This window comes from Pituophis catenifer, unplaced genomic scaffold (genome assembly GCF_029215685.1).
Source record: "Pituophis catenifer annectens isolate HBS135680 unplaced genomic scaffold, rPitCat1.0.hap2 SCAF_12, whole genome shotgun sequence".
Lineage (NCBI taxonomy): Eukaryota > Metazoa > Chordata > Lepidosauria > Squamata > Colubridae > Pituophis > Pituophis catenifer.
This window is the reverse complement of record NW_027256892.1, coordinates 702345-716640: the sequence shown is the minus strand read 5'-3', so window position 1 is coordinate 716640 and position 14296 is coordinate 702345. Positions and strand designations below refer to the sequence as shown.

General features: G+C 42.9%; 1 protein-coding gene across 1 annotated transcript in view; it reads left to right on the top strand.

Moving 5' to 3' along the window:
* PIWIL2 (piwi like RNA-mediated gene silencing 2) overlaps window positions 1-3314 on the top strand; it is a 38439-nt gene extending 35125 nt beyond the window's left edge. Inside the window, exons 21-22 of the mRNA XM_070952308.1 lie at window positions 2219-2326; window positions 2971-3314. Of these exons, the coding sequence (XP_070808409.1) occupies window positions 2219-2326; window positions 2971-3127 (265 nt within the window). The 3' untranslated portion in view covers window positions 3128-3314. The remainder of the gene's footprint in view (window positions 1-2218; window positions 2327-2970) is intronic.
* The last annotated feature ends 10982 nt before the right edge of the window (window positions 3315-14296 follow it).

Below are 14296 nucleotides of genomic sequence, written 5' to 3'. Positions count from 1 at the left end.
CCCGTTTTCATCAGCAGAGTGTTTGGGCCACTGCAGGTACCCCCCCAACATGAGTGAGGTTGAGCTGGCCATGCCCACCCTGACCACGCCTCCCCCCCCCCGAGGTCAAACACAACCCTGATGTGGCCCTCGATGAAATTGAGTTTGACACTCCTGTACTATAGAGTTTCCTGCTTGAGTAGGGGGTTGGACTAGAAGACTTCCAAGATCCCTTCCAACTCTGTTAGATGCATCTCTAGGTGTTTCCCCCTCGACTAAAAATAGCCTGTTTCCTGGTGATCAGAATCAGCCATGGCCACGGTCCTTTTGCCAGCTTTGTTTTATCTATAGTCTTTTTTTATACTGTACGCTAAAAACATCCCCATGTGGGATGTCTCCCGAACCGAGACGGTCATCTTATCAAGGTGATAGGGCAGGCTGCCTGCAAAATGGCCAGAACCGATTGGGTGTCAACTTGCAAAGCTTTCAAGTTGCCATGAGCAGGAGGGAGGGAGAACTGTTGGAGCTGCTGTTGCCCCCGTCCCTTTGAAACCTCTCCCTAATCAACAGAAGAGCTTTATAGCTCCCGCTGCCTTAAGAAAGTTCAAAACATTCTTAAAGATCCATCTCATCCTGGGTACCCTTTTTTTTTTTTTTTTTGAACTATTACCATCTGGCAGACGGTACAGGTCAATAAAAACAAGGACAAATAAGCTGAAAAACAGCTTCTATCCCAGAACAGTAACCATATTGAATTCTACGGCATAGTGCAATATCGGGTTTTCAATTTCAATTATATAGAACGTAAAGGGTGTATGTTTGTGTTTTTATTTTTATAGTTATAATGTGCACCGAAGACGGCATTTAATTTCGTTGTACCATGTGCAATGACAATAAAGTAAACTATAAACTATAGAATGACTAGTGGCAATAAAAGCTGAACATAAAATAAAAGCAGGCGGGGGGATGTTCCAGTGAGAGGGAAGTCACTTTGTGTTCTTTGATGGAAATAAAGCCTGAAGGAGCCTAAGGCAAATAGTAAGATACTCTTATCCAGCAGTAGGACTCATAAGGAGTAGTAGTGGAAGAGCAGTAGTGAGAGCTGTAGCAGAACTGGGGAAGAGTGGAGTAGTGAGCAGTAAGAATTAGCCTTTCAATACTTACGTGGGTGTTGCCTGGAGACCGGTCTCATCGTGTTGGTTCTCTTGGGTTTTGTACTCTGAAAGTCTCCCCAGAGTTGTATAGAATTGATGGCTGGTACTCAGTAGAGTGATCATTGTTCCTTCTCCCCACCCCCACCCCATGTACAACATGGGAAGCTGTGCCCCAGCATTTAAAATTATCCCAAACTATTGGAATCCCTGTCTGGATTGTTCAGAGGTGTTTCCCATATCTTGGCTTGCCGATTTAAATAGCAATCATAGGTATTCCCTTTTGCTCCAGGCCTCCATTTTGAAGGTTATAAAGAATCAGACTTGCCGTATTTTTTGTACTATAAGACGCTCTGGACCATAAGATGCACCTAGCTTTTGAGGAGGAAAGCAAGAAAAAAAAATCTGCCTCTGCCTCCTTGCAGCAAACAGCCTGGTCAGCTTCAGCACAGCCTGATTTAGTACGAACAGCTGATTGGCAGTTGGATCGGCCTCTCGGAATATCACCAATCAGCTGTTCCAGGCTGCGAGGATCGCCGCCGTCGCCATCCATCGTTGCCACCTCCGCACACCCCATTTTCGTCCTCCACACACATCCTGTTTTTGGCCCATTCCAGGTGGGAATTGCCGCCACCACTATTTGGCGGCAATAGGCGGTGGCAATCACTGCCGCCTGGAACAGGCCAAAAATGGGACACCCGGAGGATGAAAATGGACCATGCAGGGGACAAAAATGGAGTGCGTGGAGACGGCGATGGATGGCGGCTTTCTCCGCAGCCTGGAGCAGCTGATCACCGGTATTCCGGAAGGCCGATCCAACTGCCAATCAGCTGCTCGTGCTAAATCAGGCTGTGCTGAAGCTGACCAGGCTGTTTGCTGCAAAGAGGCAAATTGTTGGGAGACAGAGGCCGAAGGGTGGGGGCCAGCGGGTGAGCGGGGCTAATAAGACGCTCAGACATTTCCACCCACTTTAGTGGGTGGGGAAGTGCATCTTGCAGACTGAAAAATACGGTAATTCTTTCTCTGCTGACGATGAGGTTGATAGAGGTTCAACTCTGCTCTTTTTCCCTTTGGTTCTTTCTTGTTAGGGTGGATTTTTACTTGATAGCCCACTACTCGCCTCAAGGTTGCGGCATCCCTACTCACTACGTCTGTGTAAGGAATACAGCCAATCTCGCCCCTGATCACATGCAGAGGTGAGTGTTATGATATCCTCGGTTTCAGATTTTGCTTTCTCATCGTACAGGAGGCAGAATGTGAGTCTAATGAATACCTAAACAAAGCAGGAAGTGCTGAATACAGCAAAAGGATGTTGGAATTGCAGTTATGAAAGTTAGGATTTTTTAATACTTTCTTAGAAACCATTGTGCGTACAGCTTTGCTTCATATTCAGTACAGCTACTTGGATGAAAGAAATTATGACTTTCTTACTTCTTGGTTTAAAAAGCAAATTGCCTGGGAGGGCGTTATGCCTTTCTTTGCAAGATGATGGGATGGCCCAAAACTGTCTGCTAGTTGCCTAATTTCCCGGGGCCTCCATGCAGCTCTTTGGCTAATATTTTTCTTCTCAAGCTTGTAGCAGGACGAAGGTGTTTACATATATCATTTTCTTTCTGGATGGTGTGAGGAATTTCCTTTGCAAAAGGGGTAAAGTAAAATCCAAGAAATGAAGGGGAATCCATCAGTTTTTCCCTTGCAGCATTTAAGAACGGATATTGATTGGAACATATTGCGAGTTTAGGGATTTGTCAACCCATCATAGAAACACATTATGGATCCAGGTTATAGAAGCAGGCATTCTAATCCAGAATTTCCTTCTCGCATTCCTGTTTTTTCATAGGCTGACTTTCAAACTTTGCCACCTCTACTGGAATTGGCCAGGAACTATCCGAGTGCCTGCCCCGTGCAAATACGCGCATAAGCTAGCTTTTCTCTCCGGGCACATTCTCCATCACGAACCATCAATTGAGCTGTGTGAGAAACTCTTCTTCCTGTAGCTGCCTTCAAAGAGAGAACAGGAACTGAGAATTGCCCTCTTCCAGCCCTTCCCAGTTTCAGGCCACTCTCCCTTCCACCCCCTTCAACTGGAGAGACTGTTTTATAATAATGTTTATTTGGTCAATGACCAGGAAAAAAAAAGTTTTTAAAAAAATTACAACACCATCGTAAAATAGAAAAGGTGAAACCAACACAGATAAAAATGTGGCTGCTCTAACGGTACATTAATTCCTTGTACAAGCGTACCTCTGTCGCAGGGCACACGATGCAGTAAAACAAATACCATCTTATAAACAAGATAAGCTAGTATGTGTTAAATCTAAAAATGGTAAATAAAACAAACAAACAAAAAAATTTCCATAACCAGTTCTGCCTTATTTTCATTGCAGCAACACAGAACTTGGCTATTGCATAGGTGATAACCGGTTACAAATTTCGTAGAGCATGGTTCATACAGAAATTGTCTGGTCTTCCTGGAAATTTTTATTTTATTTTTATTTATTACATTTATTTACCACTCATCTTGCTTTGAAGTGACTCTGGGTGACTTAAAGCATAAATTTACTTACTAAGGGCAGACTATATGCAGGCGTAATATCCCTTAAAGCAGGGGTGTCAAACTTGATTTCATTGTGGGCTGCATCAGGGTTGTGTTTGATCTTGGAGGGGGGGGGCATGGCCAGCTCAACATCACTCGTGTTGGGGGCATCTGTGGTGGCCAAGTGCTAAGGCAGGACTTCCCTCAGACCCCTCCTGCCTCTCATTATAACCCTTCCTTCCTTCCTTTCCTCCTTCCTTCCTTCTTCCTTCCTTCCTTCCTTCCTTCCTTCCTTCCTTCCTTCCTTCCTTCCTTCCTTCCTTCCTTCCTTCCTTCCTTCCTTCTTTCCTTCTTCCCTTCCTTTCCCGTCCCTTCTTTTTCCTTCCCTCTTCATTCTCCTTTCCTCTTCCTTCCCCTCTCTCCTTACTTTTCCTTCTTTGCTCTCTTCCCATCTTTTCTTCTTTTTCTTTGTCTTTCCCTTTCTTCTTTCCTATCCCTTCTTGCATGCTCAAATGCAAAAGGGGAAACATTTCTCCTTTTGTTTTGTTTTTAGTTTGTTGTGGTAGCCCTCTGCCAGCGAAAAGGGAGCGCGCGGCCCTTCCGAGCTCCATTTTCGCTGGCAGAGGGCTGCAGGATTTTGATCTCTTTGTGGCCACATTGGCCGGTATGCTCAATTAGTGGGTTTTTGGAGTATCTTGCAGCAGTGCTGATGGGCAGATGTTATGCCTGGCTTTGAAAAATGCCATCCTCAGTTTGGGGAAAGTCAGATTTTGAAAAGTTCTCTCTTCTGCCAGATTTCCGTCTGAAATGCCACATCCTTTATTCCAGTGGTTCTCAACCTTTTCTTCACCACGGGCCCCCTCTTTAAATAGATTTTGTGGCCACGGACCCTCAAGATTTAAATCGTAACATTTTTTTCAAGCCTTTGCAGAGCCCCCTGTGACAACATCATAGCTCCCCAGGGGTCCGTGGCCCATAGGTTAAGAAGCACTGCCTTATTGTCTTTTCAGCAATTGTTTTGCGTGGTCATATCGTGGAACCGAAAGCTCATATAGTGCCAACTTCTGCTCTGTGGACTGTTTCCAGAAAGAAGGGAAATGATTGAAACCAAAAGGGTCGATCCGACTGGAAGGAATTTGGATTTTCAACCAATAGTTTTATCTTCCTCCTCCAAGCCCTTACCTGGATTTTGTGGCATTCCTGTCTCAAGCTTTAATTAGGTGTTTGCGGTTCCGTTGGGTGCAATAAGAACTGGTCTCAAAAATGTTCCTTGCACTGTTTCCAGGGCTGCTTTTTGGCATACATTTCTATCCATCTGCCCTGTAAAGGATTTGGGCCAGTTGTTTTAGCCTGAATGCTGCCGGGATTAATTGTGTCTGGCTCTGGAATTCTGGGAGTTGAAGTCCACCAGTCATAAAAGGGGCGTAGTTCCCCACCTCTGCAGGGGTGGGCTTCAAATATTTTAGCAAGGGGTTCTCTGCCCAGTTGCTGGGTGGGCGTGGCCATGGTGGGCGTGGCCTAGTTGGCCTCCTGCACCATGGCGAGGGAGTGTTTTTTTTTGTGTGTGTGTTTTTGCTTTAATTTATATGCCACCCTTTTCCGGAGACTCAGGGCGGCTTACAATGTGTTAAGCAATAGCCTTCATACTTTTGTATATTTATACAAAGTCAGTTTATTGCCCCCACAATCTGGGTCCTCATTTCACCTACCTTTGAAAGGATGGAAGGCTGAGTCAACCTTGAGCCTGGTGAGCTTTGAACTTGCGGTAATTGCAAGCAGCGGTGTAACAGTGCTTAGTCCACTGTACTACAGGTTTTTGCCCTCCCCAGGCTCCAGGGGCTTTCCTTGAGCTTCCAGGAGGGCGAAAACGGCCTCCCCAGGCTCTGGAGACTGGAAATGGGCCTGCTTCTGGCCTTCCTGAATTTCCGGTACGCCTGTTTTTTGCCCTCCCCGAGCCTCCGCGTGCACCCTGTACTTACCTGCATCCAAAACAGGCCGCGTGGGGACTCCTGGGAGGGGAGGAGCAGGGGGGGGCAGCCAATAGTGGGATTTGGGGGTTCTCCCAACTGCACAGAATCTTAGCTAGAGGTTCTTCCGAACCCGTGCGAATGCCCAGCAGCGCACCCCTGCACCTCTGACTTAACCGCTAGCTGCCCTTTCCAAGTGCCTTCAGGGCCCAAGGCATTCAAATACCGTAACCCATTCTAACTTGTGATCCCCTTATTCTCCAGGATTGTTGGATGGCTCTCTTAGCGAAGATCATAACATTAAATGTTTCGAAATTAAGAACCAGGGGATTTTGTTCTGCAGTCCCAAAATATTGCTACTATTGCTATTTTCCGTCCTCTTAAGGGTTTGTGAAATTCTGGCAGCGGCGTAGAGTAGAGGAATAGAGAGGGATTTTCCACCTACTCGTTTAGGTGCATGCAAGTCTGGATTATGAAGGTCCACCCTTGAACTGAAAATACGAGTTGAAAGAAGAGGAGACAAGACTACATCCCTGTCTCACTCCTTTCTGAACATTTAGTGTGCCAGAGAAGGATCCTTAGATCTTGGACCTCTTAAAAGTAGTGTTGGGAGTATAATTTCTTTGTCAGAAAGCAGAGGTGCCGGTCATTATTTGCATTAGTTGCATTGCTGGAAATTGAGTCAAAGCCATGTTTAAAATTTACCAAGGAGGATTTCTTTTTATGCAGTGTGTTTTTGTACAAAATGGTGGCGCACCAAGCTCTCGCGCCTGTTGCTGGCCTCCCTTCTCTGAATCCAGATCTAAACCAATGACCTTGCTTCAGAGGTGAAATCCAAATTTTTTTACTACCGGTTCTGTGGGCGTGGCTTGGTGGGCATGGCAGGGGAAGGATACTGCAAAATCTCCATTCCCACCCCACTCCAGGGGAAGGAAAGGATACTGTAAAATCCCCATTCTCTCCCCACTCCTGGGGGAAGGATACTGCAAAATCTCCATTCCCACCCCACTCCAGGGGAAGGAAAGGATATTGTAAAATCCCCATTCCCTCCTCACTCCTGGGGGAAGAATACTGCAAAATCTCCATTCCCACCCCACTCCAGGGGAAGGAAAGGATACTGTAAAATCCCTATTCCCTCCCCACTCCTGGGGGAAGGATACTGTAAAATCTCCATTCCCACCCCACTCCAGGGGAAGGAAAGGATACTGTAAAATCCCCATTCCCTCCCCATTCCTGGGGGAAGGCTATTGCAAAATCTCTATTCCCACTCCACTCCAGGGGAAGGAAAGGATACTGTAAAATCCCCATTCCCTCCCCACTCCAGGGGAAGGAAAGGATGCTGTAAAATCCCTATTCCCTCCCCACTCCGGGACCAGCCAGAGGTGGTATTTGCCGGTTCTCCGAACTACTCAAAATTTCCGCTACGGGTTCTCCAGAACCTGTCAGAACCTGCTGGATTTCACCCCTGCCTTGCTTGCTCATCTTGGATTATGCCCTTTATCTCTATCCAGTTCTGGAGCTTGAAATTTAGCATGTCTAGCTATTTGCTAATAACACTCAAAAAAAGACCGTTTTTCTTATTGACTTCTTTTATAAATTGGGATTATTATTTCTTTTGGGACATGACCAGTCTGATCTATGAATGTAGATAAGGATGCTACAGCAGTGGCCACCCACCAGTTGGGATTTTTAAAAAATTATTTTAGGTAAAAATTTAGACAAACAGTACCATGGCCTTGTTTACTTTAAGAGATGCAATCATTTGGTTTACCTCTCACACCGAATAAACCCAGGCAGCCTTTGGTCAATAGGGAAACGTCCCAGACTTTCCCACAATCTCTCACTTGGTATTGGGTCAAAAGCTGATTTAAAAATCAATAAAGGTTGCAAAAGGGGAACCATAAGGAGGCACGGCAGTGGTGGGATTCAGCCAGTTCGCACCTATTCGAGAGAACCGGTTGTTAACCTTCTAAGCAGTTCGGGGAACCGATTGTTGGAAGAAATCTTATTATGTTTTTTTCCACTTTGCAGGGCTAATCCTGTAAGGAAGGCAGGAAGGAAACGTTCTGGTGTTGTTTCTAGCCTAACCTTTATTGCCCTGCTTACAGAAACTGCCTCTCTGGTTAACCCTTATTACATTGTAACAGCTCAGGTGAAGCGCCCATCGACGTGAGTGACGTTGAGTTGGCCATGCCCACATGGTCACATGACCACCAAGCCACGCCTACCCAGCTGGTCATTAGGGCAGGGAACGGTTAAATTATTTGAATCCCACCACTGAGGCACGGAATATTTTTCTACCAAGTGGCGGAAAACCCAATACCTTTCTAAACCCTGCCTGTTCTTCAACAACACTGTTTCCATTTGGTACCCAACCCACTAATTTTAGGCATAAAAATCCGGCATAAAGTTTATATATTGCGTTAGATAAAGTTAATAGGCCTATCATTTTGCGGAGTCAAATCTGGTTTTGTATCATCGTTTTGCTATTGCATAACATTCTTTTCTTGCGAAAAAAAAAAAAGTTCCAATGTAAATGGAAACCATAGATTGCAGTCAATTCAACTGCTGTTCGCTGGGCCAGTCACTGAGATTCTGTTCTAAATTGAACACACAAATATGGTCAAGGGAGAAGATCAACCTTGAATACGTAGCATTTTCTGGATTAGAACATACTTATCTAGTTTCCCTGATATTGGTATCTAGAACTGTAGTTCTTTATGCTGTTAATAATTTACCCTGCTCTGCTAGGATTGAAATCTCCTGATACGCTCATTCAGCTTTATTACCCAATTCTGCCATGATCTGTCTGCACTTTGTCATAGTCTACCAAATGAAGCGTTCGATTATGAAACTTGACACAGGAAAAGACAAAACAGTTGCTTCTTTCTTTTTGGAAAAAAAGATCAGCTGCGTATTGTCTGAAAGCTTCCTAGAAAAGCAGTTCCTTTGCAGGATTTGAGATGGAAGGGAGTCTCTGCTGCCTTACAGATCTTGCCTCTATGTGTCTCTCGATATTGTATTTGTATATTTCTAAATAAAGTAGATATTTAAAAGCTGAAGCCAGTTTCCAGGCTTCTCTCATCCTAGACTCCTTCCCTTAAACCTATTGATTCCCTCGATGAGAACGAAGACAGAAGAAATAACAAAAATAAGAACGATTGGAGACAACAGCGGGATGTCACATGAAAGGAATGACCGATGTATTAAATGTTCATTCGTTAAAAAAAATACAAAACTTTAAAAAAGTCTATTGATTCCCCATTGATGTAAAAAAGATGCTGAGACTCTAGAAAGAGTGCAGAGAAGAGCAACAAAGTAGATGAGAGGACTGGAGGCTAAAACATATGAAGAACAGTTGCAGGAACTGGGTATGTCTAGTTTAATGAAAAGAAGGACTAGGGGAGACATGATAGCAGCCTTCCAATATCTCAGGGGCTGCCCCAAAGAAGAGGGAGTCAAGCTATTCTCCAAAGCACCAGAAGGCAGGAAAAGAAGCAATGGGTGGAAACTAAGCAAGGAGAGAAGCAACTTAGAACTAAGGAGAAATTTCCTGACCGTTAAGAACAATTAATCAGTGGAACAACTTGCCTCCAGAAGCTGTGAATGCTCCAACACTGGAAGTTTTTAAGAAGAGGTTGGATAACCATTTGTCTGAAGTGGTGTAGGGTTTCCTGCCTAAGCAGGGGGTTGGACTAGAAGACCTCCAAGATCCCTTCCAACTCTTGTTATTCTATTCTAATTTCTTGCAGTTTTGGGAATACGTATACCTGCTGAACTTAAATGAATTATTTGTGATTGGAAGTTTTCAAATAGGAAATAGAGGATTTTTACTTGTTTATTAAGACTTGTATGCTACCCATCTCTCTACCAAGCGACTGGATGAAGGATTAAATTTAGTCTTCAGATTTTTCAGTCGGACTACCTGAAATCTCTTTTTGGTATGATCGTAAAAAGGATTCTGGCATTTAGGGAACCACGAAATGGAGTTTTTTTTTATGTCCTCTGGTTGGATTTCAGAATCTCTTTTTTTTACACATAAAACTTTTTAGGCAGGCTGCAGGGCATAGACAGATATTTATTTATTGGTTCAATTTATATGCTGCCCTTCTCTGGAGACTCAGGGCGGTTTACAATGCGTTAAGCAATAGCCTTCATACTTTTGTATATACCTGCTTAGTAGGGCTTTCGGCCCCCCCTAAGCAGTATTCTTTTTATATACAAAGTCATCTTATTGCCCCCACAATCCGGGTCCTCATTTTACCTACCTCGGAAGGATGGAAGGCTGAGTCACCCTTGAGCCTGGTGAGATTTGAACTCGCAGTAATTGCAGGCAGCTGGCAGCTAAGTGCTACTTAACAGCACTTTAGTCCGCTGCACCACCAAGGCTCTTTTAGATAGATACGTTAAGACAACCTAAAATAGGTTGGGAAGGTTTTGGGGAATGATGACCCCAGCAGCTGGCTGAGAGGGACCGTCGTCTTTTGGTCCAAAATACATTGCCTCGTCTAGCTAGGTCATCATGCATTTGGCCTCATAATTGAGTGATAAAGCCCATTTTTCATGCAGAAAAACCTGTGCCCAATTGTTGTGGTCCGCCAGCAGCCTGAGGGAAGATAACAGTATTCTGTGCGCCTTTGGCATTGAGTCATGCCAGCCAAATGACCACGGAGGCATCTTTGGACAGCACTGGTTCTTCGGCTTTGAAATGGAGATGAGCACCGTCCCCGTAGAGTCGGGAATGACTAGCACATATGTGTTAGTTTACCTTTACTTTGCTTTTAAAATGTCAACCATAGAGACATCCATTTCCTTGTCCTTCTCATAGCTGTCATTTGTAGATCCACTTTCGATGCCATCTCCGCCTTGTCAAATAAAACATATTCCTCATCTGCCATTTCTTCTTCCGTGATATCTTTTGGGCACAGTCTGTCCATAGAAACAAACATCAATATTGATATAGTGGATATTAACTTCCGATTCTATTTTTCAGAAGCGCCCTTCAGTGTTTTCAGTATTACAATCAGTGGTGAAATCTAAAAATTGTCGCTACCGGTTCTGTGGCCGTGGCTTGGTGGGCGTGACGGGAAGGATACTGCAAACTCTCCATTCCCACCCCACTCTGGGGTCAGCCAGAGGTGGTATTTGCCGGTTCTCCAAACTACTCAAAATTTCCGCTACCGGTTCTCCAGAACCTGTCAGAACCTGCTAGATTTCACCCCTGGTTACAATGTTTTGTGCCATTTTTATATGTGCCATATAAATCAGGCTTGTATATATTTTTTTTCCAATTAACTAAAATCTTTAGTTCCCTCTAGTGTTTCATTTTCAAATTGTCTGTCTTGTCCTTATCCAAATAAATATTGGGCCGAGGGTTGTTGAGAGTACTTTTGTTCCCCCTTTTGGTGAAAGGGTGGCAACTAAGTCAGAAACTCTAAATCTCTAAATTTCTCTCGCACCCTCCAAATGGATGAATTGTGCTTCCACAGCTGGCGATGAACACTCGTGATTTTTTTCAAAAAGTTATTTATTATGAACACATTAAAACAAAACACAAACATACAACATTTAGATGCATATCACTTTTTTTTACAGCTCTTTCAAAGTGATCCTTTCTTACTATTTATACATATTTACACATATTGTAACCGTATCTTACTCTACATTGTTTTCCATCTTTCTTTATTTCGTCTACATTGTACCTTGATCTTCAACATTTTTCCCCCTCTCTCCTTTATTCCTCTTTTTCATTTTTCCTATTCTCCAACCATTCATATCATCTACACCAGACTTTGTAATACTCTGTATCCTCTTTCTCCTTAAGTTCTTTTGTTAGTTTGTCCTTCTCTGCGCATTCTAAAAATTTTTTTAATTAAATCTTTTTCTGATGGTGAGTCTTCTTTCTTCCAATTTTGCGCATAGACTATTGCAGGCTGCTGTCAGTATATGCAATATTAAGTATTGTATTTCCTTTGTATAGTTTTCTGTGGGAATCCCTAGTAAAAATTGCTCTGGTTCTCCCTTTATTGAATTCTGTATTATTTCCTCTAACCACTTTTTGACTTCGGCCCAGAATTTCTTTGCCACTGGGCAAGTCGCAATTGCCACTGGGCAATTGCTTAACGCTTTGTAAGCCGCCCTGAGTCTCCGGAGAAGGGCGGCATATAAATCAAATTTAAAAAAAAAAAAAAAAGTCCACCAGAGATGATAGTATGTTCCATAGTTACTCTTACATTTCCAGCATTTCGGTGAATTTCTAGGGAACATCTTTGCTTATTCTAGCTGGCGGAAGATGCCATCTATAAAACATTTTCATCTGGTTTTCCTTGTATGCCGTTGATATTGTCAATTTCATATTTGTTCTCCACATCTTTTCCCACTTCCCTAATTCTACTGCGTGGTTGAAATTCCTTGCCCATTTAATCCTAGTATCCTTCACTATTTCCTCTTCCATTTTATACCGTAATAGAAATTTATGTACTTTACTAATTAATTTTGAACACTTGTGATTTATCTGGAAAGGTGAAGGAGGACTGGAAAGGACTTTGCAAGTACACTTTCCCAGCCCAAAGCTGATTACTTGTCAAATGCATATTAACAAACAAAATTTCCATCCAGCGAACACTTCTAGGTGGCAAACTTACAGTAAGTACAGATTGTACTGCAGGTGGGGTTGCATTTGATGGCAAATAATTGATTTTTATTTGGTCAATCATCAGCACAAAGCAAACAAAAAGACAGATCCACGGAACGTACAAAAGCAACAACTCTGATTCAGAAACAGAGAAGGAAGTGACCAAAATAACATATTGTGGCAGTAAAAGTTGTTCTTAATTACAGCTGTCTTAAAAGTAAAAAAATAAAAATATCCAAGTCGTTCTCCAGAGCATAATATTTTTAGCTCTAATCTAGAATAGAACATAATAAAACTATAACCACAGCAAATGTAGGACAGTCCAAAAAAGAAAAGAGGAAGTGAGCGTTGGAAGGTTTCAAATTTTCTAAAAATAAATCCACAAGGTTACTTGTCCGGTCTTCCAAAGTGTTTGTCTACAGGTGATCCTCGATTTACGACCACAATTGAGCCCCAAATTTCTGTTGCTAAGAGAGACATTTGCTAAGTGAGTTTTGTCCCATTTTACGACCTTTCTTGCCACAGTTGTTAAGTGAATCACTTCAATTGATAAGTTAGTAACCCGGTTGTTAAGTGAATCTGGCTTCCCCACTGACATGGCTTGTCAGAAGGTCGCAAAAGGGGACACTGCATCCATCATAAATATGAGTCAACTGTTAAACATCTGTATTTTGATCCCATGACCATGGGAATGCTGTAATGGTCAGAAGTGTGAAAAATGGTCGTAAGCAGGGGTGGTATTCACTTAACTTCGCTATCAGTTCACAAATGGGAGCGCGCGCAGGACCTTCTGAGCATGCTCAAGAGCGTCAAAAACTATGTGATGACATCCGGGTGGGCGGGGCCTCCCACAGCCACTGCTACCAATTCGTCCGAACCGGATAGAACCGTCTGAATAGCACCAGTAAGTATTGAATACATGAACAGTGTGGCAACTGGATATCATTAATTTTGATACCAAATAGTAGTAATAATATTGACCATTTTGGTGATCTTAATTATATTAATTATATACATCATTATAACAATGTACGTAATAAAATTGTCTTTCAACTTCTAATCCTTTCATCTACATATTGATTTTAAAATATAATATAGGAATATGTATAGTAGTATTTGCCCCCTTTCTAATTTCTACCTCTGTTCTAAATCTTAATACCACGAATCTTATATTAATAGGCATTCTGTTTCTATCCAGAAGTGGTCAGAAGTGTGAAAAATGGTCATAAGTCACTTTTTTCAGTGCCATTGGGACTTTCAGCAGTCACTAAATGAACCGCTGCGAGTTGAGTTGAGGACTAGCTGAAATAGGGGATGGTGAGAAGGAGGCATCTGGTTCAGCATTCTTTCCCTTGAAAGTTTATTTTCTTATCATTTGGCCTTTATACTGAAGGCCAAAATTAGTAGGAGAGAACAGCAGCTGAAGGTCTCGCTCTCTCTTTTGCTTGAGCTTTCTCTAAATCAAACAAACTTTATCTTCCCACCTTACCCCGGCCCCCAAAAAAGGCAAGAGATTTTACAAAAATCATGTATGGGTTAACTTCTACCCTCAAGCTTGCATTCTTAACCTGAATCGTGTTGATCAAAATTATAAAATTAATTTCAATTATAAAAAGGTAAAAGTACCTTTATAATTTCAATTATGTCTTAAAGTTGCCAAGGTTGGAGACCCCTGTCTTAGATGGACAAATATATATAAATATATATATGTATGTGTGTGTGTGTGTGTGTGTGTCTGTGTGTGTGTATATATATATATATAGTTTTCTCAGGTTTTCGCGGGTGTTTGTATGTAGGTCTTTGGTTATTCGGGTCTTCTCCCACGTAAAATTGGAAGTGTCTTGGCGACGTTTCGACGAAGTCTCATTCGTCATCTTCAGGCTGGTGTTCTCGGCTTCGTGCTTCCAGGAGCAATGTATTGAGGAGCATTGCTCCTGGAAGCACGAAGCCGAGAACACCAGCCTGAAGATGACGAATGAGACTTCGTCGAAACGTCGCCAAGACACTTCCAATTTTACGTGGGAGAAGA